General features: G+C 41.7%; 1 protein-coding gene across 6 annotated transcripts in view; it reads left to right on the top strand.

Annotated features, from left to right (window-relative positions):
• Nucleotides 1-23,022, top strand: part of PHACTR2 (phosphatase and actin regulator 2) — a 131,775-nt gene that overhangs the window by 19,171 nt on the left and 89,582 nt on the right. The window contains exon 1 of one of the 6 annotated variants that reach the window (XM_068184736.1): nucleotides 9,384-9,811. The exons of the other annotated variants lie outside the window; for them this stretch is intronic. Within the exon in view, the coding sequence (XP_068040837.1) occupies nucleotides 9,799-9,811 (13 nt within the window). The 5' untranslated portion in view covers nucleotides 9,384-9,798. Of the gene's footprint in view, nucleotides 1-9,383; nucleotides 9,812-23,022 lie in introns of those variants that run through there. 6 annotated transcript variants of the gene reach the window in all.

Here is a 23,022-nt window from a genome sequence, read left to right as displayed (position 1 = left end):
GTTGATCTGTCAATGCACCATGTCTGTTTGCCAAAAGCAGGAGTCACACAAAAGGGCATCATTTCACTGTTAGCAGCACAGTCTTTTTCAGCTGGTGTTTGGTTAGAGGTTTTCCTCCGTGTGTATTTCCAGAGTTCCCCTGGCTTCCTTGTTGCCTCTTTGGTCAGATTCTCTGGTCTTTCTGCCTTCCCTAGATATGCACACTTCTGTGCAAAGTAACCAAGCAGTCTAAACCAGATTTACAACATGTTATTGATTTCATTGTAGTACACCTTTCAGCACTGGAAGTTTTTATATTGTTGTATAAACAGTAGTTTATCCTCTGGCTCCATGCTACAGTAGAGTACAGTTGGAGTTTTGACTCGGAATAAAAAGGTTTGGGATGCTGAATTATTAGCATTATGACCTGAAATTACTCCAGGGTTTCACTTCTGCTATACTGGCTGGCTGTGGCCTAACAAAAGTACAGCCTGTGGTGACACAGTAACATCCTGAAATGGAAAAGATTTACTTTGTCTATTCATTCAGTGGAAGCAAACTTTCTAATGCATGTTTTCCCAACAACTGCATGTGGCATATCTCCAGCTTGCCAATTTGCCTGATGTACTTTGCTGGTATCTGCTAGGCTCTGTGTTTGTTACACACATTTTACAGTAAGTTCTGGCAAGCACACTAGCTACCAAATAAGATTAAACTAACTGGTGTTGTTAATGAGCTTATGCAGGTAAAATATGTGTTTTATAATAACTAAAATATACCCATCTTTTCAGTACCTTTGAGTGCATTTGGGTGTCTGTTTTATTGCTGGTATTAAAACATCATCAAGCTGCACAAGCTGAAGTGGTATCTTCTATGTGGTACCTAAAGCAGTTTGGGACAGGAGTTGAGCAGAAGTCAAATTGATCAGACATTCCTGTAACTGACCAGAGTGCTGAGAGTTAAATTACACATACACCAGCAATCAATTCACCACACATTCTGTGCTTGAATAGGTGAAGTCAATTTCTGACTGTTAGTCATTTAAAAGAAATATCCTTTGGTGTGAGTGTGAGGCACCTTATACAACATCTGGAACTGTGATTCTAGTCCAGCTGGATGCCTGAAGGAGGTTGATTGTGCAGACGAAGTTCTCAATCATAAATCTCTCCCTTTGAGTTAGGAAAGAGCAGGAGAAATAGATATGGGAAAAAAAGATGTTTTGTTTCAGGGGTCTCTCCTGGCAGAACACAGACCCTGTTCAGGCATGCTGGGGCAGCCCATTCAGCTTGAGCTCCTGCCAGTGAAGGAGGAAAGCAGTCATTGCAACTCCATGGAAACCCAATGACTGAAGTAATAGTAACCCTGAGCTTGAAGAGATGAGATATAATTCCATCAAGCTTTATACATATACTGATTGCTCACGTGTGTAACATAGCTTGGACTATGGCTAAATAGTAAAGCAAGTCCCTTCTATGTGGAACAGAAGTTGTGATTAATTGAGAATGCAGTCCCAATATGGTAAAATATAGAGTAAATTAATAGATAAATATAGATAAAGAGATATTTTTTGAAGTCATTTAGGAAAACATGTTCAAGCAGTGCTTTTCACTCTGCTTTAGTTAGGCTCTTCTGCCATTCTCCTTTGCAACTATTGCAGAATATCTGGCAGCACCTAAGAGTGGTCCTTTATTTGATGGTCACTTCTGGATGATGGATTTTACTTTAATAATGTGCACTATGGAGTTCAAAAGCAATACAGGTTAGTGGCAAGATCTGTATGATAACTAGCAGTACCAGGAGGGAAGAGACAGCAAGGTAACAAGCTGAAGTTATACCTCTTTCTATTGCATCTTGTTAAGCGTGTCCTCTGTTTGTTTCACAGTTTATGTCTGCTCAGATTTGTGTCTCAAAAATCAAGTTACAAAACATTAACCTCTAAAGAGATGGTTGAATTTGTCTGGCTAAATGTACAGTATATCATGTACAGCACATGGCTGCACACTAGCAGTTGTTTGTCAGCCTTTGGAGTTTGAAAAGCTTTTTCTTTCTTGGTATTTATTTGTTCTTTTTCCTAAGGGTGGCATTTGACATTTAAGCGATCATTATCGAGCTCTTCCTTGCCTAAATTTTACTTCAGCTAGGAGACAGGGTTAAGATAAATGCCAATAAATATCTTAAATGCAGTCTTCTATTCTATTGCCTAAGACTTTATTGATGTATTTTCACTCACACTACTTAAAACAAACTGAAACACCCAGAATTTTCCCTATCCTTAACAGAAATGTGGCTACATGTTTTATGTCCAAGTCCTGGCCTGATTGAAATGGAACTTTTGCTGTTGGCTTCATTGTAAGTTGGTGTCTCTTCAGATCCTCAGACTAGGATACGTTGTCTTTCCTTGTTTTTTCCTTTACTGAATTATCTGTTAGCAGATTTTAAGGGAAAATAGAAATAGAGCTATGTTTATGCCTCTCAGTGAGGTTAAAATTCCTCTCTTTTTAATTGTACATAAGATTGCAAGATAAAAATCTGCAGAAGATGCAAGAGGAAAACTGGGGGGCAGAAAGTAAGAATAAGGTCCTGAGATAAGAAGCAGGGTAAAATGTTCTGTAAATCTATTGTATACAGTCATTAAGGCATGATAAAGGTCTGACATTTCACTTCAGCAAGGATAATGAAGACTGACATTTATATATGGATTCATGGCACTAATGCCAGAGGGGTTATTATGTATGACTTGCGTGATACAAGCCATTAAATTACGCCCATTAGCACTTTTGTTGAGCTCAGTAACTTGTGTTTTACTGTTGTCATCCAGAAAGACATCTAGTCCTGATGTGATGACCTCTAGAGACAGAAAATCCACTGATAGCCTTGGTAACTTAATCACATTTGCTGTTGCAATAGATACATGTTTTTACTTGCCCATGCTTAGTCTCAATTTTTGACCAGTATTTTTTGTAACTTCCACTGACAGAGTAAAAGGTATTTTGTTTCTTCTTGGTGCCCTGACCCCTATGACTCGAAAGTGTGTTCACTTTTCACATTGTAGCAGAAGGCTGAAGTATTTTTGCTTCTATTACCGTCCTGATGAAACCAAATGCTGAGATGGAGGTGTCACCACACCAGGCTCTGTATGGTCAAGACAGAGACAAACTGAGATCCAAAACTGGCTGTCCCTGCATGCAGAGCTTCAGCTTGGCCTCTTTATAGCAAATCTGTTCTAAGGCAAATACTTGATCTGGTCCAATATCATTATGGTTTCAGAACATTTAAAGATGTTCTGACTTTGGAAATCTAATAACATTTTGTAACAGGCTCCATAACTGTCTGGCTCAGGTGTGAAAAGCCCACAGCCCGTAAGATGGAGTTTGAGTGTGGAACTATTTCTGTGGACACGTGGAAGCAGATTTTTTATTCCTTGTTATAATCATATAATAGTGAGGATTATAGCAGCCTGATACCTTAATATTACATTTAAAAATTCTTATTTTGAATGATTTTCCCTATTTTCTATACCTGATTTATCTTAGCACTCTGGGTAGCAAAGGCCGTGCCATGAGGTAAGGTTTTGATTGGAGCTCCTCTCTGTTTCCATAGGAATAGTAACTTGTTTCAAAGCATTTGTTTGTGATATTTAAAGAGAAAGGGAGAGAGGTTATTTCAGTTTGCTTGACAGAATTCATTTATCTGAGCAATATGTTATATTAATGCATGAACACCCACACCAGGCGCTGTAAATGGCTACCCAGGTCTTGCAGCCTTTCACCTGGAACACTTAAGCAGTTTTCTGACAGAGAGGAAAATACATCTTCTGGACCTTCCCAAATCATAGCCCTAACCCCTTTGGTAGCCAGTTCATTTTCAAAGTAATTTCTAATTCTGGGAGACTGCAAAAAGCAAACAGAAGGGCATATTTTGATTCTGACAGCAAATGCTTGGCAGTTCGGGGGAAGACGTGTGGCAGTTTCAGATCTACAGAACTTCCCTCTGTAGCAGCCACCCTTGGCTCTGTACAAGCTGGTACGTGGCACAGACTGAGGGTCTGACTTACAGTAAGGGCAGAACTCAGAGGAATAGCCACAGCCTAGGTTGTGTGTGGATATGTGCTCATGAGAGGGTAAGATGAGGCAAGTATGCAGAAGTAATGGCCAGCTACGAGGGAGGATGGAGCACAGACAAATCTGGGACTTGAGGCATTTTTACCAGCATGTCAATTAGACCTGATTCTGAGTGGATGAAATTGTTTTCTGAAGGCAGACAGCCTGCCAATAGTTCTGAGCTGGTTAAATAGTAGTAAAAATGCTTGAAGCCATTAGACATCTTGTTTGTGAGGCTCCCATCACCAGCCATGCAGCCGTGCTCATGGGGTCACCAGCACATAGTTAATATACATATACTTTTGGCCATGCCAGGCACAATTCATTCAAGCATATCCAAATCCAAGAAATCGTCTTAAGATTTCCAGGGCTGGGTAGGCACTTAGGCACGTGCAAAGCCTCTGTAAAGGAATCAGTGAGAAAGCTAAAGAGGAAAACCTTGTGTTTATTTTTTCAGGTATTTCAAACTGAATACATACCATGCTGCTTTGTAGACATGAATTCACTAAAATCTGGGATTCAGAAAAGAAATTTACAAATTCTTAAAGAATCAGGTATTTAGAGATGTTTTTCTTTTCCATGCTTTTATCTCCTGCTGAGCTCCCCTCTTTACAATATGCCGAAACCTTTTTCTTGACCTGTCCCCATGTCCCTGCTTTCCCCTCCCACTTCCTCTGTCTCTCCTCTCACTCAGCCCTGCCACCCTCTCTGTACCGAACTCAACATACGCCCAGCCCCTTCCTGCTCCCTCTGAAAACCCATCTGTGCTGTGAAACTCCCCACCTACAACGACCCCATATTGCTGTCTGGATCCCACTCTCTACTTGTTTTCTCAGTTTAAATCTGTTGACTTCAGAGGTGTTGCTTCTCCCCTTGCAGCTTTCAGCAAGAGTCAGAATCAGTGCATCTACCAGGCTGTTCAAGGATAAAGTCTTTCTGGGGAACAAGAGGCTCCTGCTGTTTGCTCAGCAAAACAAATTTCACAATTGCACTCTCTGCAATTACAGCTGGTATTAACAATGTTTCCAGGTTGAACTGGAGCTTCTTCCCAGGAAAAGAGCATCCTTGTAACTGTCCTGCTCTCAAATCTTCTGCCTTCGTAAGGCAGGGAAAAGGCATTTGGCAAAACCTTTTCCCAACAATGCTGGGAATTGTTAGTGAGTCTTAGGGAAGGCTTCTGCTAGAGGTTGCTTCTGCACTTTGCCAAATCCTCAGCCTCTACCCAGGGAAGCCTATACCATGCATACTGCCCAGCATATCCTCAAGAGGTTTTCCTTTTTGCCTAGCAATTTTCAAGAACGTGCCAGAGACGGTTTTCATATACATAAATCCTGAAGAATGTGTATCTAGCAACTTTGTATTTATAGACATGTTGTAAACTAATTACGGATTTGGTGCAGTTCATGAGCACCAAAGCCACTTTGTGACAAGCGTCAATCTCTGTTCCTGACTGAAATACTGGGATATGTCTGTAGCAGAGTGCAGATCTTTTGCTGTTATTCACGTACCTTCTCAAAGTGTCCTTCCTTCCCTCCCAGTGAAACCACCTCACCAATGGTGGATGGACAGGCATTTCAGAGAAGGAAATACCTTCTGAAGGGCTACAGACCCATTGTACTCAGCACAGCTGTTGCCCTGCGGCTTGGTGGATACTTAGAAGAATTGCATGAAGTTGTCTATTTAGAGTATTGACGATGACTACTCAAACCCACAGCATCTAAAAACAAGTATAGCTTATCCCAGAGACACCTGCCTGATGATTTCTGTGTGGGAAGAAACAGACACAGTGAAAAGGAAGTGAAACATTTTGCCCGAAATGGCATCTCACAGAATCAGATCTTTGCAGTGACAAATGTGCACTGAACAGAGCCAGATTTCACATTTTCTAAATGTGTTCTTAGGCATCTCTGTCATGATTGGAAACACCACAGCTGAAGCTGTCCATCGATTCTGCAGGTTTGTTAACTCTTAAGTGTTTTTGATGGCTGGGCACTGAGGTCTCTGTTTACCCTGATTTCTCTATTAGCTGCTTACCTGGGCAGATTTCTGTGCCTCCATGAATCTTCATTGATTTTCTGGGGAGTGAAATGTCATTGCTGCAGCAGGCTGTGTACATCAGGTATATTGGAGAGCGGGATCGTTGGGGTTCTGTGTAATTAGCAGTGCTACGAATGTACCCTGGAATGCTTTCTTTGCCTGAGATTGGCCCTGATTATCTGGGTTAGTGACTTCATCAGCTCCTAGCTCTGCACTGGGGTCTCACACAACCTCCAGCGTGTTTATCCTCACACAGCTGAGGTGTGGGAAGCGAGCATGGTACAAGCTGTTCCTAGGTCAGATGTTGGAGGTGACTGCACAAAGTCAGGATGAACAAGGAATTGAGCCCAGGTGCCTATGGCTGACATGGATTGTTAGACAGGACCACCTCACAGGTGAAGAAAACCAGGATACAGTTTGATGGAGTATGAGATTTTTGCAAGATGAACAGAAAGCTTTGCACCTGTGCAGATCTAATTTTCTTAGCCCATACCTAAAATTGTCTGTAAAAAAATGGAGTCATTTTGGTGTCATGCAACTGTGTATTGTGATGGGGTTATTCTGTACTCACAAATTAGGTAAATGTATGCCTGGAATATATGTATATTTTACTTCTAAATAACAATCACATTCTCATTGTTGAATTCCTTCTATTATCTGTATCTTTCTTTTCTCCCATGTTCAGTCAGGCTAACTTTGCTTTAATCCTGTAACAATGGCACCTGATCATACACATCTGTTGATTTCTAGGCAATAATCTAATTACCTATAATTAAAAAAAAATCCATCCCAATTCACATACTTTGTAAAGCTTTCCCTTTTTGGAAGTTTCCTGGTGAGATACTTTTGATTCAAATGGAGGAGATTTACATCACACGTCATATGGAATTTCCATTTATAGTTGGCTTTCAAGGGTTAACAAATTCCAATAACAGTCAATTTCATTAATAGTTCTGTCACACAGCCATGATGAAGCACCAAAACTCAATACTTATCAAGCTGTTCCAACCTATACTCTAGTTAGCACCTCACAATCCTGATCCCTAGTTGACTCGAAGCTGTGAATCTGAATTGCGTGTCAGGCAGGGACCTGGGTACACATTAGCCTCTTGCAGGGCATCTTTGGAAGGAAACCTGTGCATGTGGGCAGGAAGGAAGCTGTGGTGTGCTCCTGTAGGTCTTTTCATCTGTGTGACTGGGGGACCAGCACCCTGAAGGACACCATGAAGCCCAGCTGCCCTGCAATTGAGGTTAAGCCATGGCACGCACACTAGGAGTGTTCTGCACACAGAAATAGTCACTGTCTGGAGCTCTTCACTTCCTTGAGGTCTGTGTAGGTGCAGCTTTGCATCTTCCTTTGGGGTCTCTGGCAGGGGGAGTTGCCCACCTGTATTCCCCAGCTACAAGGGTCAGGACTGGTTTCCTATAGCTGCACCATTGCCTGGTGGCCTCTCAAGTGCAGAGCTCCTCATTTCCAGCTTCCAGTGAAACTCAAAGTAAACAAGTTGGATTCAAAACCAATCTCTCTTAGTTTTAGTCAGCACAAGATATTTGCATACTTGATGGGATTTAAGATATATGTCCTTCTGCCCTGCAGTGGCTTTGTCACCATCCTGCAGTGCTGTTTGAGCTCAGGCACCTGTAGGATTTGCAGTTCTGCAGAGCCCCATCTCAAACCAAGCCATCTCTTCTTTTCACACAGGCAGCTTGCTGTTCCCTTGGTTGGCTCCATAGTAGAGCAGTAGCATCCTAGCACAAAGGCACAATCCTTTGCCTTTCTCTCCTGAGCAGGCTGCCAGCTCTGCAGTACATCCCCTAGCTCTCTCCAGGACACATGGGGCTTTAAAGACACACCAGGAATCTGTGCTTTTTCTCTTTTCTGCAGGAACCTGGCACTCTATAGACAGCTCTTTCCCACAGAGGAACTGGGGAAAAATGATTGCCTTTATCAGATGGTCATCACACAGCCTCCAGTTTAGTGCTACTCTGCAACTAGGATTTCACCAAATGCACATTAACCAGTTACCCAAATTGGCACATTAATCAATTGTCATTAACTGATACAGGATCTAGCAAATGAATAAGCTCCTTATTGGTTATCTTTAACCCTTTGTATCAGCGTGGTTGTAGCTATCTGTGACATGTACTAATGCAACATGCTTATGCTAACTTCTATTTTTTATAAGCTCTTTATAAGCCACTTATAAATAGAAGCTTAATATGAAGTGTGACAGATCTCTAATCTTTAGTCTCTCCTTAGCCCTCCAAGCGCTTCCTTTCTGGAAATACAAAATATATCCAGTATGCCCTAGATATTCTCCACTCTTGCTGATGACTTTAGCTCTCAGCCATTGATTCTATCCACTTCTTAATCAGTGTTAATAGATCAGGGCTGAAACAGTCTTTTTATTTAAAATTTTAAAAAGACAGATTACATCAAAGGCACATTGAAAGGGTTGATGAATTGAAAATATATTTTGTTACTTATGTGATGCTGTGAGGCAGAGGGTCAATATAATGGAGACATAAAAAACCTGTATTCCTTCTCCATTACAATAATGAGGATTGGAGTGAATTATCTAATGGAAGGTACAAATACTGAGAAAATACTGTGCAGCATTTATGAAGTGTCAGTACTTTGTGGCATTCTCTTTCTCTAAAGGCCATGTGTGCAATGGTGTCCCTGTCACCGCTGAGCAAACACTGTGGAACAAAATGCCTAGTTTAGGGTTACATAGCAAATCAGCTCCAAAACAGGGGATGGACCCCTAATATCCTGGTACAAGGAAATTGTTATGAGTCTATACTGAATTTGTTTGTTTGTTTACTTCTGTGGGGGAAAAGCCTGTTCTTCAGAGTCTCAGGTGATAAAGAAAATTTAGAATTAATACCTCTTCATTTCAGCATGTCACTCAGATTTACTTGAGCCCAATCCCTCCAGCATCCAGTGTTTTTTGCTTTGACCTTAAAAGAAGTAAAGCCCTGTAGTTACTTTTTACCCTGTCCTTACATTCAGCCATGATCACTATAATAATGTATGTTTCCAGGCAATTAATATATGGATATGCATTCACAGATATGCACATCTACTGTGTTTCTCACAAAAAGGAGAACACCTGATGTAGAGAACATCAGGTGCAGAACTTGCAGGATTTAAAGCACAGCCAAGGCTAATGGCTCAAATTGTAGCCTAACCTAACACTTTCTCAGCCACAGATTCCTCCCCCTTTTTTTCCTCCCTAAAACTTTTGCTGTTGCGTCACTGATAAATAACAGCCATTTGCTTGGTAATAAATCCCTTTTGTATTTAAGGTTTTGCCTTCCTACCCATTAAACCTCTCCTCATCAGCATTACATTTACTTTTCAGAAACAAATATTCAGTATTATAGGCTAGGAGTTCTTTTGTTTTCCCCCCATAGATGTAAAACCCTGGGGGATTTACGTATCTACTTGATAGGCTCACACAATCTTAATCAGCCTATAATGGAGCTAATGGCTGTTTGTCATCCTTGGAGATATAAATTTCCTGGTGATGTCTACTGCAGTCAGTACATGAAGTATGCTCTGACTGCCAGCAAGGTCTAATAACCAGGAGAAGGGCAGCCAGCTTCATTAGCGAGCCTGAGACCATACCGGCTGCTTTTCTGGGGAACTGTGCTTTTTGCATACCGAGAGGGAATAATGGACAATACCGGTAAGTGAAATAAAACAGATCTTCATTCTTAGTGGAGCTACCGGGTTCGTTTGTATCCTCTCTCACTTGCTGCAGGAGATGTGTTTCTTTAGCCTCTGTGGCTTCTTCCTTTTAAATGTCCTTTATTAAAGCAAATCTTTATGTCTAAAATGTGACACACTTAAGTTGTTAACCCCTTAACAGTCTGTTTTTTTTCTGCTCTGTTTCCTGGAAATGTGAACCTAAACTGTAATGTAGGATCTGCCTTTTTAAGGTATTCAGTGTTATTTTGGAATCTATATGCAGGAAATGTGGCAGGAAGGGAAAATGTATGTACTTCAGAGAGAAATATCTCTCACAGTTTGAAATAGGTGTGGATAGGTAACTAATAAAGCTAACAAAAAGTAGATAATGTTTAGCTCTCTCTTATTTTAAGCTGGCTCTGTTTTCTCTGTATAATGCCTTACTCTCTTTCATATTTGGTACATAAAATACTGAATATATTTGCACTCTTAATTTTCTTTGATGTTCCAACTTTAGATCATGCATTTTCATCCCAAATAATGCACTTCACGGTTTCTAAGGAGGCGCGCACATCATTACATCGGTGATGAAATGTATTATTTGCATTCCCCTTTTGCATTACCTTGTATCACAAGGCACAGAAAAAAAGAGAGGTTTTTGGGACAGGTATTTTGCATGCTGCTTTGACTGCTGTGAAACTTGAACATGTCGAGATCTCACAGATTTATTGGTACTAGTGCAATACATATTAGGAGACACAATCTGCAGTAGATTCAGTGCCCTTTGAAACCTGCTCAGATCATCAGATTTGTCTAATGTTAACCTTAAAAGTGGCAATCACCTCTACAGTGTGTGGCAAAGCTTACTCTGCTGTAGGTTTCGGTGATTTTCAGGAGGCTGTGGGTGTTTTGAATTGATTTTTTTTTATAGTAGAAGCAAAACTCTTGCTTAGGTCTGCTAAGCTGTCCAGGTCATTCTCATCTCACGTGTATCATTATCAACTTCTGTGACAAACAGATAAAAGGGTCTTGCTGCCTTAATTTCTATAAAGTCCAGGACCAAAAAAAAAAAGTTTTTCTAGAATTTAAAATGTAACATCATGGAAAATTACATCGTCAGCATCTAAAAAACCTGGCATGGTCCTAGTAAAGTGTTCGTTTTTGGAAATAAGTCAGATTAACAATACTCTTTGCACTTGGTGCTTTGGCTAGCTTTTAAGAAGCCTTAACATAATAAATTATAATGACTTGTGTTTGATATTGCATGACGAGGCAGAATTTTCTGCTGGAGGAGAAGGATTCCTGCTCTCTGACACACAATCTGTGGGCAAGAGGTACCCTGGCAGACAGAGCTGCTAATTCCAGGTTTTTACACTCTTCAGCATCAACAACTGACACTATTGAAGTCTTGATGGAGATACCACTTTAATCCAGCTATAAGAATCTGATCTGGAATGAGTCACATTTATTTTAAAGGCCAGTTTTGGGGGGATGAAGAGGGAAGCTAGTGTCTGAAAACTGTAGAAACAGATTTTCCTTTCTCTGGGTTTTCTTGTTTTTTTGGGTTTTTTGTTTTTGTTTTATTTGCTTGGTTTTTGTCCTAAGGAAGAATCCAGCTTGGTTACTATTTGAAAAAAGTTAAATAAGTAAGGCTTGATATCTGCACAACTTACCAACTATTCTCAAAGCTTCTTATAATATTTGCTGAATAACTCCAGATTTTTTTTTCTCATGCAGAAACGGTGACTGATGCTTTCCATTTTTAGAAAGCAACCTATACACCATTGAAATTGGTTAAAATAATCCTTTCGGACATTAACTAAAAATCTAGATGTTAAAAAAAAAAAAAAAGCCCCAAACCAACCCAACAACAGATGAAAATAAGCCATATTGAAGACATCATGGCAGAGGGTAAGGCTGTGATCCAGTTTCTTTCATGGTTACCAGTGATCTTCCAACTGTCTGTGGTCAGCTTGCTCCAGACCCCCCGAGGGCTTCAGCCCCACGTGGGGTATGGACACGCTCCCTTCTCCAGGCAGCTCTTCCAAGAGTCCTGCCACTTACATACTTTGAGTGGTATAGCGAATACATCCATTTCCAAAGAGCCTACAGGGTGCTGGGTAAACACAGCCAGGTCTGTAGAGGAATGTTTAGGGCTCACGATCCCTAATTGGGATGCCAGTGTGGGGACTGTGCAGCTGAATACCTCTGTATATCGGGCCTGTCCCTCTGACATTTACAGGGATGGGAGAGCACCTTTGAAAACCCTTGTGGTGTCATCTGGGCACTTAAGAGATCAGAGAGCAGCAGGATTATTTGCATCCCTGAGCCAAACTGCCTGATTAATTTGTTCTTCAGCAGTCTGCCAACTAAAATGTAAACACACTGATGTATATAAACTGGATACCTGCCCAAATTCTTCCTGGAGAGATGCTATTTCTGGCAACACAGAACTGCAGAATATTAACAAACCTGTGTGTTTTAGCTACTGAGTGTTAGATATAACAATTTAGTATCAGTGCCAGTGAATCAGGCCTCTGTTATTAAACTCATCATGCTGCTGAAGAGACTTTCAAAGTCAGACCAGGGATAATTGTTGGGCAAAACTCCATCTTCTGCTCTGCATAACAGAAATATCTCTGAAATTCATTACTCTTCTCCTTTGCCATCATTAAAATTATTTTCTGGCCAAAACTGTCGTTTAAAAGGATCAGTGTTGCTAATAGGTCACTTGCATACACTTTGAGTTGTTATGGTTGATGACATTTTGTGGGGTTTAGAAACAATGTTTTCATTTTAAAAGTCCTTTCCTTTAAGTGTTGGATTGCTCTTATTTTTATTCTGTGTACCGAGACAAATCCACATAATTGTTGTCTCATGTGTTCTTTTAAAAGCCTTTCCTGGAAAAACAATAAAATATTCATCCATCTGTGTAGAGCACAACAGGACAGTTCTAGTTGTATTTTTTGCCTATTTTGGCATCAGCTGTTTGTGACAGGCTGTCTGCAGGTATTCAGCTGCAAGGCTGCCTGCTGCTCTGGGCAGGGGAGGGCAGCCAGCAGCTTCCACCGGCAGGTCCTGGGCTCCAGCTTTGCTGCACACATCTACTTTGGGCCAAACACATCAAGCCTGGAGACAGCAGTGATGTAACAAAACTCATTTTTAAAAAATAGGAAGGTTTGGAAATAACTTGTGGGGTGGGGGGTGGGGGAAGCAAATATAAAACCAGCAAGAAACTTGGAGTAGCAGGAAGAAAGAAGCTGTGGAAGCAGAAGTGCTCCCAAGTGATGCATTTTGCGGGGGGGATTTCCTTTAAGGAGTGAGACCAGCAACATCCCTTTCCCCTGGAGCTCCTAGTCAGCTGTGTCCTGCTCGGACAGGCATCTCACCTTAAAACAGTCAAGTCTTGTACACTCATTCTTGCCAAGAAGAATGCCAATGTGATGTGCCACAGACCTGGGGGAAGAATCGCATGGGAGTGAATGGCACTGTAGTGAGGTCCTGTGTGATGCATACCATACCAGTAGTGAACAAAAGCAGGAGGCCTTGTTTCATGTTTCTTGGGGATTTATATGACTTCTTTGCACTTGAAATATTTTAGCAGTAATGAGCTAGCTGTGGTTAATTGTTACCCTGAATTATGTAGGTTCTGCAGCTGTGGCTGCAGGCTATGCCTTCAAGTAAAAAATGTGTTTCAAAGGGACTGGAGGTCTTGTCTGTTGTATACCCTATCTCTGAGGAATATCCAGTAGGAACAACAAACTTTATGTTTGACCTATAGTAAAACTTTGAGCTTTCCATTGAGGTGAGACTTTAATTTGAAGCCTGAAATGCTGTGGGATGGCAAGGATAGCAAGTGGTCAATTTAGTCTTCTGCATGAAATCAAGTGCTCACAGGAAGGGTAAGAGACACAGGAAACCATTTGTGGATGGAAATTCCCTTGCTTTTGAAGTAACTGGTCATTTTTGTCTTTCCGTAAGTCAATAGGACTTATTTAGCATTCCTTAAATATAAGGCTGCTGGAATTGAATGCTGGTTGAGTATTTGACTTTACAGATACTTTATGTCTTGCCTGTTTTTTCGAGGCAGATAAGGTGCATCTTTCTAAAACACAAAGGAGAAGAAAAAACCAGGCAGAGCAACAAAACTGGGAAGAGGATTTCAGTTTATGATCCTGATTTCTCACCAATTCATAGTGTTCAAAAATCTCTGATGTAGCTGAGCTGATCTGTGTGCAGAACTAGGCTAGATAACAATCTCAGTGAGTTGTAAGGTTCATTTGTTGCCCATAAAAGGCTCTGAAATCCTTTGGCCATCTAAGGCTTAAGCTGTCTGAATTGTCCCTATGAATTTGGAAACCCATTAACACAAAACCACTTGCAATGGAGACAGCAGCAGTGTCACCATGGGTTTGTGAGCCCTTGAGACAATTTCCAACTCCAGCAGCAAAATCAGTCACATCCTTCTGTTTTGATATTTGAGAACTTTGTCCATGTTCTCCCCAAGAGTGAAGGTGTTTTTAGAGGGGACAACAGCACCTTCTTTCTCTGTCCCACTGTTATGTAAATGGCACTATCCATACCTTGTTTCTTTTATTTGGTACATTTGCTATGTTCCGTGGATCACAAAATGGTTTGCTCATGAACAATAAAATAAAATGCAATGAGCAACTCCTTTATACTACATTGTGTATTCTAATTTGCCTCCTGTTTTCACCCATGCCCCCAGCTGAAGTGAACACTCTAGTGTATCACAGGTCACTGTCTGCTATAAAGTTGAATTTCTTCTTGCTGTAATTTTAGAATAATATTCATGGCTTATGCCCCTTTACCCAGAAGTTGGTACAGTGTGCTTATAAATCCATGACCTTGAAAACATTTCTGGGAGGATTAAACTTCCTTGTGATGCTGCTGCTCCCTGTGTTATTTTCAAGTCTCTCCACACATAGTGCATAGAATGACTACATAGGAACTTGCACTAGAGGTAGCCAAACACCATGTAGCACTAAAATGATGGAGCATCTTCTAATGTGGAGATAGTCCACCCACCCTCCTTCAAATGGCTCTCTTTAGCTAGAGATGCTGTGGTTCCACTGTGCTGTCATGCACTCATGATATTTTAAGCAATGATTCCAGTTGCTGCAGTGCTTCTTATGGAGAAGCAGCATGAACTCTAGCTGGTTTGGAGAGATGGTATAACACTGATCTTACAAATAATTTCTGATTTTTTTTTTCTGGTAAAAGCTAGCAAGCATCAAACCATCGTGTTCTGAGTTCATGCCTTATGTTTACATCTTCTGGTTGTATGGCATTTTTAGCCAGCTGCCTTCAGATGTCTGTTCTGCACTCTGGAACATCACTGCCACCTATGGTGAAGAAGCAAGTGCTGTGTACAGAAGTAGTAATCCAAGTTTGAGAGGCAGCACTTCTCCATATGCTTCTAGCAAGGATGAAACCAAAATTGCAGGAGCCAATTATTTTGACAGTACAAGAAATCAGTCCAGACAAGGAAAGGTTAAGAGGCGCTGACACAAATCATTCCAAGAAAACCAGCCTGTGTTCTAGGGGCTTCGAACACCTCAGACTGAGGGGACTGGAAGTGAGTGTCAAGGGGGAAAGAAAGATTGCATGACCAAAGAACTGGTGGCTGATAATAAGGATTTAGTCTGCTGCTGTTTCACTATCATTTCTTGTCTGTAACAGTGAGTCTTTTATGAAATGTGATACTTAATTGTAGGGTGACTTGCAGGGGTATTTCTTTGGGCTCAAAAAGTAGACTGGATGGAATTTTACCAAAAAAAATCCTCACTTTCTCCATTTCTCCCCCTTTGTCTCACTATTTAAGCCTTTTTTATATTTTCACGTAAAACGTTTACGAGACTTCTTCCTGGAGTATAATTAGAAAACATAAGTAGCTTAGGACTATAAGAATACGTAGCAACCTTCTCCCAGCAGACAGGAGTAAATCCTGAATAAAACTGCTGAGTTTGTCTTTAATCACTCTTGCTGACAAGTGTGGCCCGGCCGTCCCTGGGTGAGCATGAAGGTCCCAAGGCCAAAGTGAGTGTCCCCAGTCAGTGCCCTGTGGAGAGGCAGGGTGTTGGGGAAGACTGGGCAGCTGGATTTGTTATCCTACACCCAGGGAGCTGTGTGTGCCTGACTCCGGGCACAGCTCCGCACCAGAACGGATGTCCCATTCGCTGCTGGAGATGCAAGAAGAAGGAAGTAGCCTTATCCATTTGAACAGAACTATCACTTTGACTGCAGATACTGGGAGACGGAGGCTACTGGGGTTTGTATTGATACCTGTACAGAAGCATCCTCTCCAAGCACCCTGGGGGGCAGTGGTACCAGCAGAACAACCACTTGCAAAGAAGACAAAAAGGGATGATTTGTCTGCTTTCCTCCCAGAGACAAACTTAACCCAGACTTGTCAGCAATGAGGTATTGAGTTGCTGGAAATATATGAGTCAAATAGTGGACTTGAGTGAATAATTAGGTCCCTCATAACATCCAATTTTCAAAGAAAGCAAAAGTCTACGAGAAACTGAATTGGCCAGGGCCAAATATTTGCCTTATCTTAATTTTCTCTGCAGCATCTTTCCTGTAATGTAACTATCAGAGATTGCTTATTTTACAACTTATTGTATGGGAAAATCCCTTTAAATGTATTTCTGAAAAGCAACAGAATATTTCAGGACAAAGGATAAAGGCAATACTATGTCTCTGTAGAGAGGCAGGCACAGTGGGAGACAATCCCAGAAACAATTTCTTCACCCATGGCTTGACCATTGCTAGAAGGCATGCACAGTGTAGTTCCAACACAAATATGATAGCAGCTGGTATTTCCACAGGAGACAAAGTTGTGATCAATTCGTCCTAGCTCCAGCTCCTGCTGACTCACAAGTCCCTTCTGTCTTTCTCACTGGGACTTGAGTCAGTCCAAAAAAACAAGGGGTATTTCATTATGGAGGCTTGCCTGGAAACCATGTGGAGAGATGAACTGAAAATATGGCGATCTCAGGCATAAAATTTGTGCTGCTGGGAGCTGTTTATTGACATTTAAATCATAGTTCAGCAAGACTTTGTTATGGCCTTACTGTCAGGGAAAATGGTTTGTTGATGGAAGAAGCCTATGGTGTTCATGACTGTGATTTTATCACAGAAACAGGCTATATATTTTAGGTGCTTTTTTGTAGCTGCAGTTGTTATATGTCTCCTTTTTCTTCTCTTTTCTGTTTCTGTTTTTATTGTTTAATATTATTAAAATAACTGACACGACACATTCTGGTTTAATTTCAAGTGAAATTTGGCAACTTCTGCTGGTGAGATAAGGTTTAACTGCTCTTGGCATTTTAAAAAGAAATGTAAATGACAAAGATTAAACTGACAAATTATGACAGCTCACATAACACTTTTTACAATGGGTTTTTTCCATGTATTTTAACTACCCAGAATAGTCAGCCTTAATACTACCATATTTACAATAAATCTTTATTCTAATGGAGACATTTTGCTTTGTCAGGCAATACACAATCAGCAGTTTTCAATAAAGAATATGAAAACTGTTCAACATTAATTCTGTGACATAAACTCATAAAAGCCAAACAATTTATAAATGGGGCCAATATGCTGCCCTTAAATTGGGATATTAAGGAATAATTAGAGCACAGTAAGGGCAGGTTGCCAAATGTAACTTTTAAATTCCATAGTTTGTATCACTTAGCACAGTGATTGTAATGTCTTATATGCCTTCTGTAAGGCAAAAACATGCATTTCCTACAAAACAGCTCAAGGCCCCGCAAGAAGTTGAAGTAGCTGTTTACTTTGGCATGAGTGGCTTCAAGAGGCATAAAGCACCACAGAATTTAGGAACAACGATCGCTTTGGGGTTAGAAAGGGAAATGGGAAGCCACGGTAGAGTCTGCTTTTCTCAGTGTTTCTGCAAAACTCGGCAATGGGGTTTTTTGTTTGTTTGTTTGTTCTATCCTTTGGTACCCTGTGAAGACCATGTCTGCTCTGGGCAACAGGAGGTGTTTGAGGCAGCTCTGAGCACATTGGTATGGTGTGTTGCCTTTTGCCCAGCAGACATTATTCTGAGCCCCTAAACAGCACAACCACATCCGCACTGGCGGCTGGACCCCGACTGGTGATCCAGCTGGGGTGAGATGGGATGCAGGGTCTTAACACCTGCACAGCATCCAGCTCAGGACACAGCTGCTCTAGTTCGAGCTGGAGGATCTTTCACCACTGTGCTGTTAACTGATGCAGACAGGCCTCAGAGCCTACCCCTGCCCACGGTTTTGGAGGTGCTATCCAACCTGATTAATTACCTGTCTTATTTAGAAGCTGGGGAAGGTTACACAGTGCCATGTGAGGGTATCTTGGCAGTTCCTGAGGTGAGATAGTCTAGGTAGTGGGGAAAAAATACTTATTTTTTACCTACATGTGGGAGGTTCTAGGGCAAATGTGATGAAGTCTTGAGCAAGATTTTGAGGTCCCTGAAGATGAACATCTTTCAACATAATTTGCAATATCTAAGGGTGATGAGCAGTGCATTATATTATTATATTATCCCCAAAATAATGTAATATCTATCAATGTTCCTTGTTTTAGCTGTGGGTGTTGTCACTCCAAGACAATTCTTTAACTCAAACACTAGAGGAGATGAAGCAGCTTTGCACAAAGCTCTTCATTTTCACACAAGTTTCTGTCATGTTTGCAAACTCTCAGGTTCTCTAAGTGCTGTGTATATTCTCTTATACTGTATCTCAGGAAGCCTGACTGCAAAGCAGAGCAGGACGGTATAAAACTGGCAAAGTAGAGGTACTGCTCAGCACCATTAGAGTCTTCTTTTGAGCTGCTGGAGGAGAAGGAGTAGAGCCAGTGTTATTTCCCAGGATGTTATCTTCTCCCAGGGAGGAATAAGAAGGATGATTGTGGGGTCCCCTTCCTCTCTCAGGTGGTAGCTTGCCTACTGCTTTACTCTGCACTGCAGGTGAAGAAGCCAGGGATATGCCACTTAAGCCAAGGGGGCAGTTTGTGCAGCTGTGGTTTAAGAACACTTTTTGGAGGGTAGTGTTTTTCCACTGCACTAGTAATGCTGTGTGTGCATCAGTGAAGTCTTGAAGTCTGCTTCTCCCTACAGTCCCATTGCCTGTTGTGACAGAAATGCTGTTAGCTGCTTTGTGGAATGATTTGCAAGTCTGGGGACAAGATTGCCCTAAGTTCCCTCATCACTGCTTTCAACCGCAGCTAGACTTCTTTGGGTTTTTTAAGCAAAATTTTAAATTCTGAAGGCAAATTCAGTTTTTTTCCTCTGGTAGAGCATATGGCTCCCAAGTGTTAGAGTTTGTATATATCTTTCAAGTGCAGACAGGTTGTGCATCCATTTCAAAGGAGCACTCTCAGGGTGAGCAAGGTCAAGGCAAGAGTCAAAATCCTTCCCAGATCAGCATTTAACTACACTTTAGTGTCATTGTTGCCTCTTTCCATGATCTCCTTTTCCTCTGCTCTGCCTTTAAGCTTTTCCCCCAGGGCAATAAATGCAACCTCATGCAGTTGATTAGACTGCTAATGGAGAAGGGGGTTGCCACCATGACAGCTGATAAGTGCTTGCCTGAAAAAGCACCACAAATAAACTTCTCAGCACATGGAAGATGGAGTTGTGTGACCTCAGGCTTTCCTTTTCTCTGCTTCTGGCATGCTACACTAGTCTTTTACACCTTTGCTTTTTACAGCTTTTCAGGAAAACACCTAAGTGTCCACAGGATGCGAAAGTGGTGCTTCCCACAGAAAAGCATCTATTGCCTGCTACCATGTTGGATTAGTTCCCACAGCTCCTGTGGTCCCCTTCACTTTCACATTCTCATGCTGGTCTGCATGCTGTGTGTCAATCTGCATGACTGGGGTTTATTTTATTTTATTTTTATTTAAAATTTTTTTCTTCTCCCCATTTTCACAGTCACAGTGTATTACGGACAGAATGAAAAAGGAAAAAAGTATTTTGACTATATTAGTAGCTTGGCAACCATAAAGCTTTCCCATGGCTTTGCAGAGGAATTTGGAGTGCTTATGTTCTGTACTTCCCTTTATCTTGCTATGCACTGTGCACCAAAGCTCCAGTTCTGCAACTGATGCCATGAAAGTAGGTTGCTGTTCTCAAATCCAGGGTTTGTCCGAGTCTTCTGAGTCAGTTCAGTGTATGCATTGCTGATTTAGATTGCTTCCAACAGGGATCACCTATTGGCTGTCTCATACTATTTGGAAGGGGGAGTAGGGGGATACTAGCAGCAGCTTGGTTTCTAGGAACAGAAACAAAATTATAAGGAAACACTTACCTGTAAAAATCTGGGCTTCTTCTCAGCTAAGGGAAAAAGCAAAGAAAATTTTCACATGCTCCATGATTTGCCTGCTTGCCAATTCCCTGGTCATATTGGCTGGACCCAAAAGTGAGAAATTAGAGATTCTTCACACAGGTATGAAAGGACTTCCCATAGCTGAGAAGCAACCCCTAACCTATTTCAGCTTTTGCTCTGTCAAAGGTGACTAGTCCAAGGCATTTACCATTCTTAAGCATATGAACATTTCCGCTTTGCTCGCAATATTTTCCTCCTATTTCATTATACTAAATCAAATTCCATTATGTGTTCATTTATAGAACAAGCTGTGTTCTCATGATATTTATGGATGGCTGCATCACGTGCTCTATGCAGGTCAAGAGACATTCCAAAAACAAAGGAACAAAGATGATTTCCAAGCACACCAATGCACTCCTCAGCATGTGGAGGATTGATTTGCACGGATGAAGCCACTGCGTGGAGGACCCCATAGAGAGTTTGCAGTGCCTAGAGACTCTCAGAGATGGGCTAGGTGCATCTTTCCTGTATGTATAGGAGGGATGCAGATATGGTAAGGAGGCAGGGAGGTCCCAGCCTGCTGCAATATGTGTTAGTCTATAGTAGTGGTGAGTAGGGAGAGTGCTGCAAAAGAGCTGCAAACAGTTGGTCACACCAAGGCACAGAGCTGACATTTATTTTGTAGCCCAGAGGTGGAGCTGGCACAGCTTTCTGGCCTTCTGTTTATGGTCTGTGAAGCCAATGAGTTGTTTGGGCTCATGAACATTCTGAAGTTAATCAGGTAAGGTTCACAATGTATCCCCTTGGTCTCCCTTAGGAGAGAACTTCATGCTCTCGAAGAAATTATTATTTATTTGCCTTGCTACAATTTTTAAGGAGAGTAAATGAGGTGGATTCATAAGCATTAGCTAGTGTGTTTGACATCAGTCTCAGGCAAAAATGTGAAACAGATGATACAGACACTGAGCCAGAAAGAATTAAGAGATTGAATACAAATAATTTCAATTAACATGGGTTAGAGGAAAAAGAGGTTTGAGGGAAATATTTCATACATCTATCTTGCTGCATGAGAAGATGCTTGGCTTAGTTCCGATTTGTAGAACCTAAAATGATGCAAAACCTATACACTGTGTATCAGATGGGTTCCTCTGTGCCCAAATGCCAGATTTCAAAATACAGGTGTATTTTGGGAATTGTTTCCACTCATCGGGTGTGATTCAGAAGGTATCCAGCAAGAACTGGTCCTTTGCTCCAGCTGTATGGTGCTACTGGCACTGACTAGCAAGAAAATACAAAATTATATTTAGGTAAGAAACTAATGCATTCAGTATGGACAAAGGAAAGACCACATAATCAAGGATGACTTATTAGATCACAGTTACATATTGGGAGGCTCAATGTTGAGAGGCAGTGATTTTCAGAAATACTTGCATAATAGCATTATGCTGGAGGTATATGTACAACTGACAAGCTCTGTCTCAGAGAGCTGAGACACTCCTTACATGTATTTGCAACATTGAAAGGCGCTGTCCTGCTCTAGTTGGAGCACTGGAGTGACTGCTTCTGGGATACTAAGTCATCTTGGGTGCCCCATGTCTTCCTTGAAACACAAAAATCTGAGCAGGGTTCAGGAAGCCTTGCAACAATGCAATCTGAGCTACTGTGAAAGAAATTTTTTAAATTCTCAATCTCCTTTACACCTAGCCCTAAAATCCCTTTGCAGTTTTCTAACTGTAATAATCCTACACATTGTTCCATGACATCTTACTGGACAATACTAATTTGGACCTCTTAGTTCCCATTTATAAATAAATATCACAAAGATATCTCTGTAGAGGTATATTGTTGGCAACACATGTACTTTAACATGTCTGTGTGTATCTATGTAATATTAAAATAGTGGTCATTGGTTATGCTGAATCTATTTAAAAATTGAAAAAGGAAGGTGACTAGTAAGTAGCACAAGTAAAAAACAATACTGCACAACTTACATCAGACAGACTGCTAAGAAAGCTGGAAATGAGGGGTTCCAGGTGTTAAAAGCTTCCAGCAGGATGCTTCCTAATCAACGCTCAGAATTTCTCCTGCCAGTTTTAATAAAAGCTATGTTTCCACTGGATCTTGCTGCTTCTGCCTTAGTTGCCACCTGTGGGACACAATGTGGCATTCACATTCTCTGGACAGAGGGACATAATTCTGTCTCTCAGGAGAAGCACAGAGAGAAGAAGAGAATCTTTATCTCTGCTCCTTTGTTTTCTCCATGTGCCACTGTGCCTGCCCTGAAGCTCCCTGGTTTCGCCTGCCCGGCAGAGGCACTGTCAGCAGCGGGGGACACTCCCCTGTGTCTTGTGGCAGATTCGGGGAGCGGCTAAGACAGAGCGCTTCGCTGTCTGCCTTGTATGGAGGAGAGGCGGCGTCCGAGGAGGTAATGAGGGAGTTGACTCAAGGCCGGGGAAAAAGTCTCAGGTTTAATCCGAGCTCTGAGGAACTCCGAATGCCATTGTATCCGACAGCCGAAAGTCCCCCCGAGACTTTCGCCACAGCTCAAATACCGGGGCGGTAACCAGGGGGAAGGGACGCCCACCACCCAATGCGGGGATTTAGGGGAGTGGAAGGCAGAAGGACAGACAGACACACAAACCAATGGGGGAAGTTCAAGGGAGGGACCCCTGGCCCTCGTCCACTCACTTGATGCCCAAGGTGGAAGATTCTGGGAGAGTGGGATGGAGAGCCGAGTGATGGACAGGGTGCCAGGGAGGGGACAGGGGAATGACTGAGCATTTTCAGGGAGATTGGCATTGAGGGAAAGGCGGCAAAACTCAGGGTGGAGCCACTGGGAGAAAATGGGGGG

This window comes from Anomalospiza imberbis, chromosome 3 (genome assembly GCF_031753505.1).
Source record: "Anomalospiza imberbis isolate Cuckoo-Finch-1a 21T00152 chromosome 3, ASM3175350v1, whole genome shotgun sequence".
Lineage (NCBI taxonomy): Eukaryota > Metazoa > Chordata > Aves > Passeriformes > Viduidae > Anomalospiza > Anomalospiza imberbis.
This window is presented reverse-complemented; position numbering and strand designations above follow the sequence as displayed.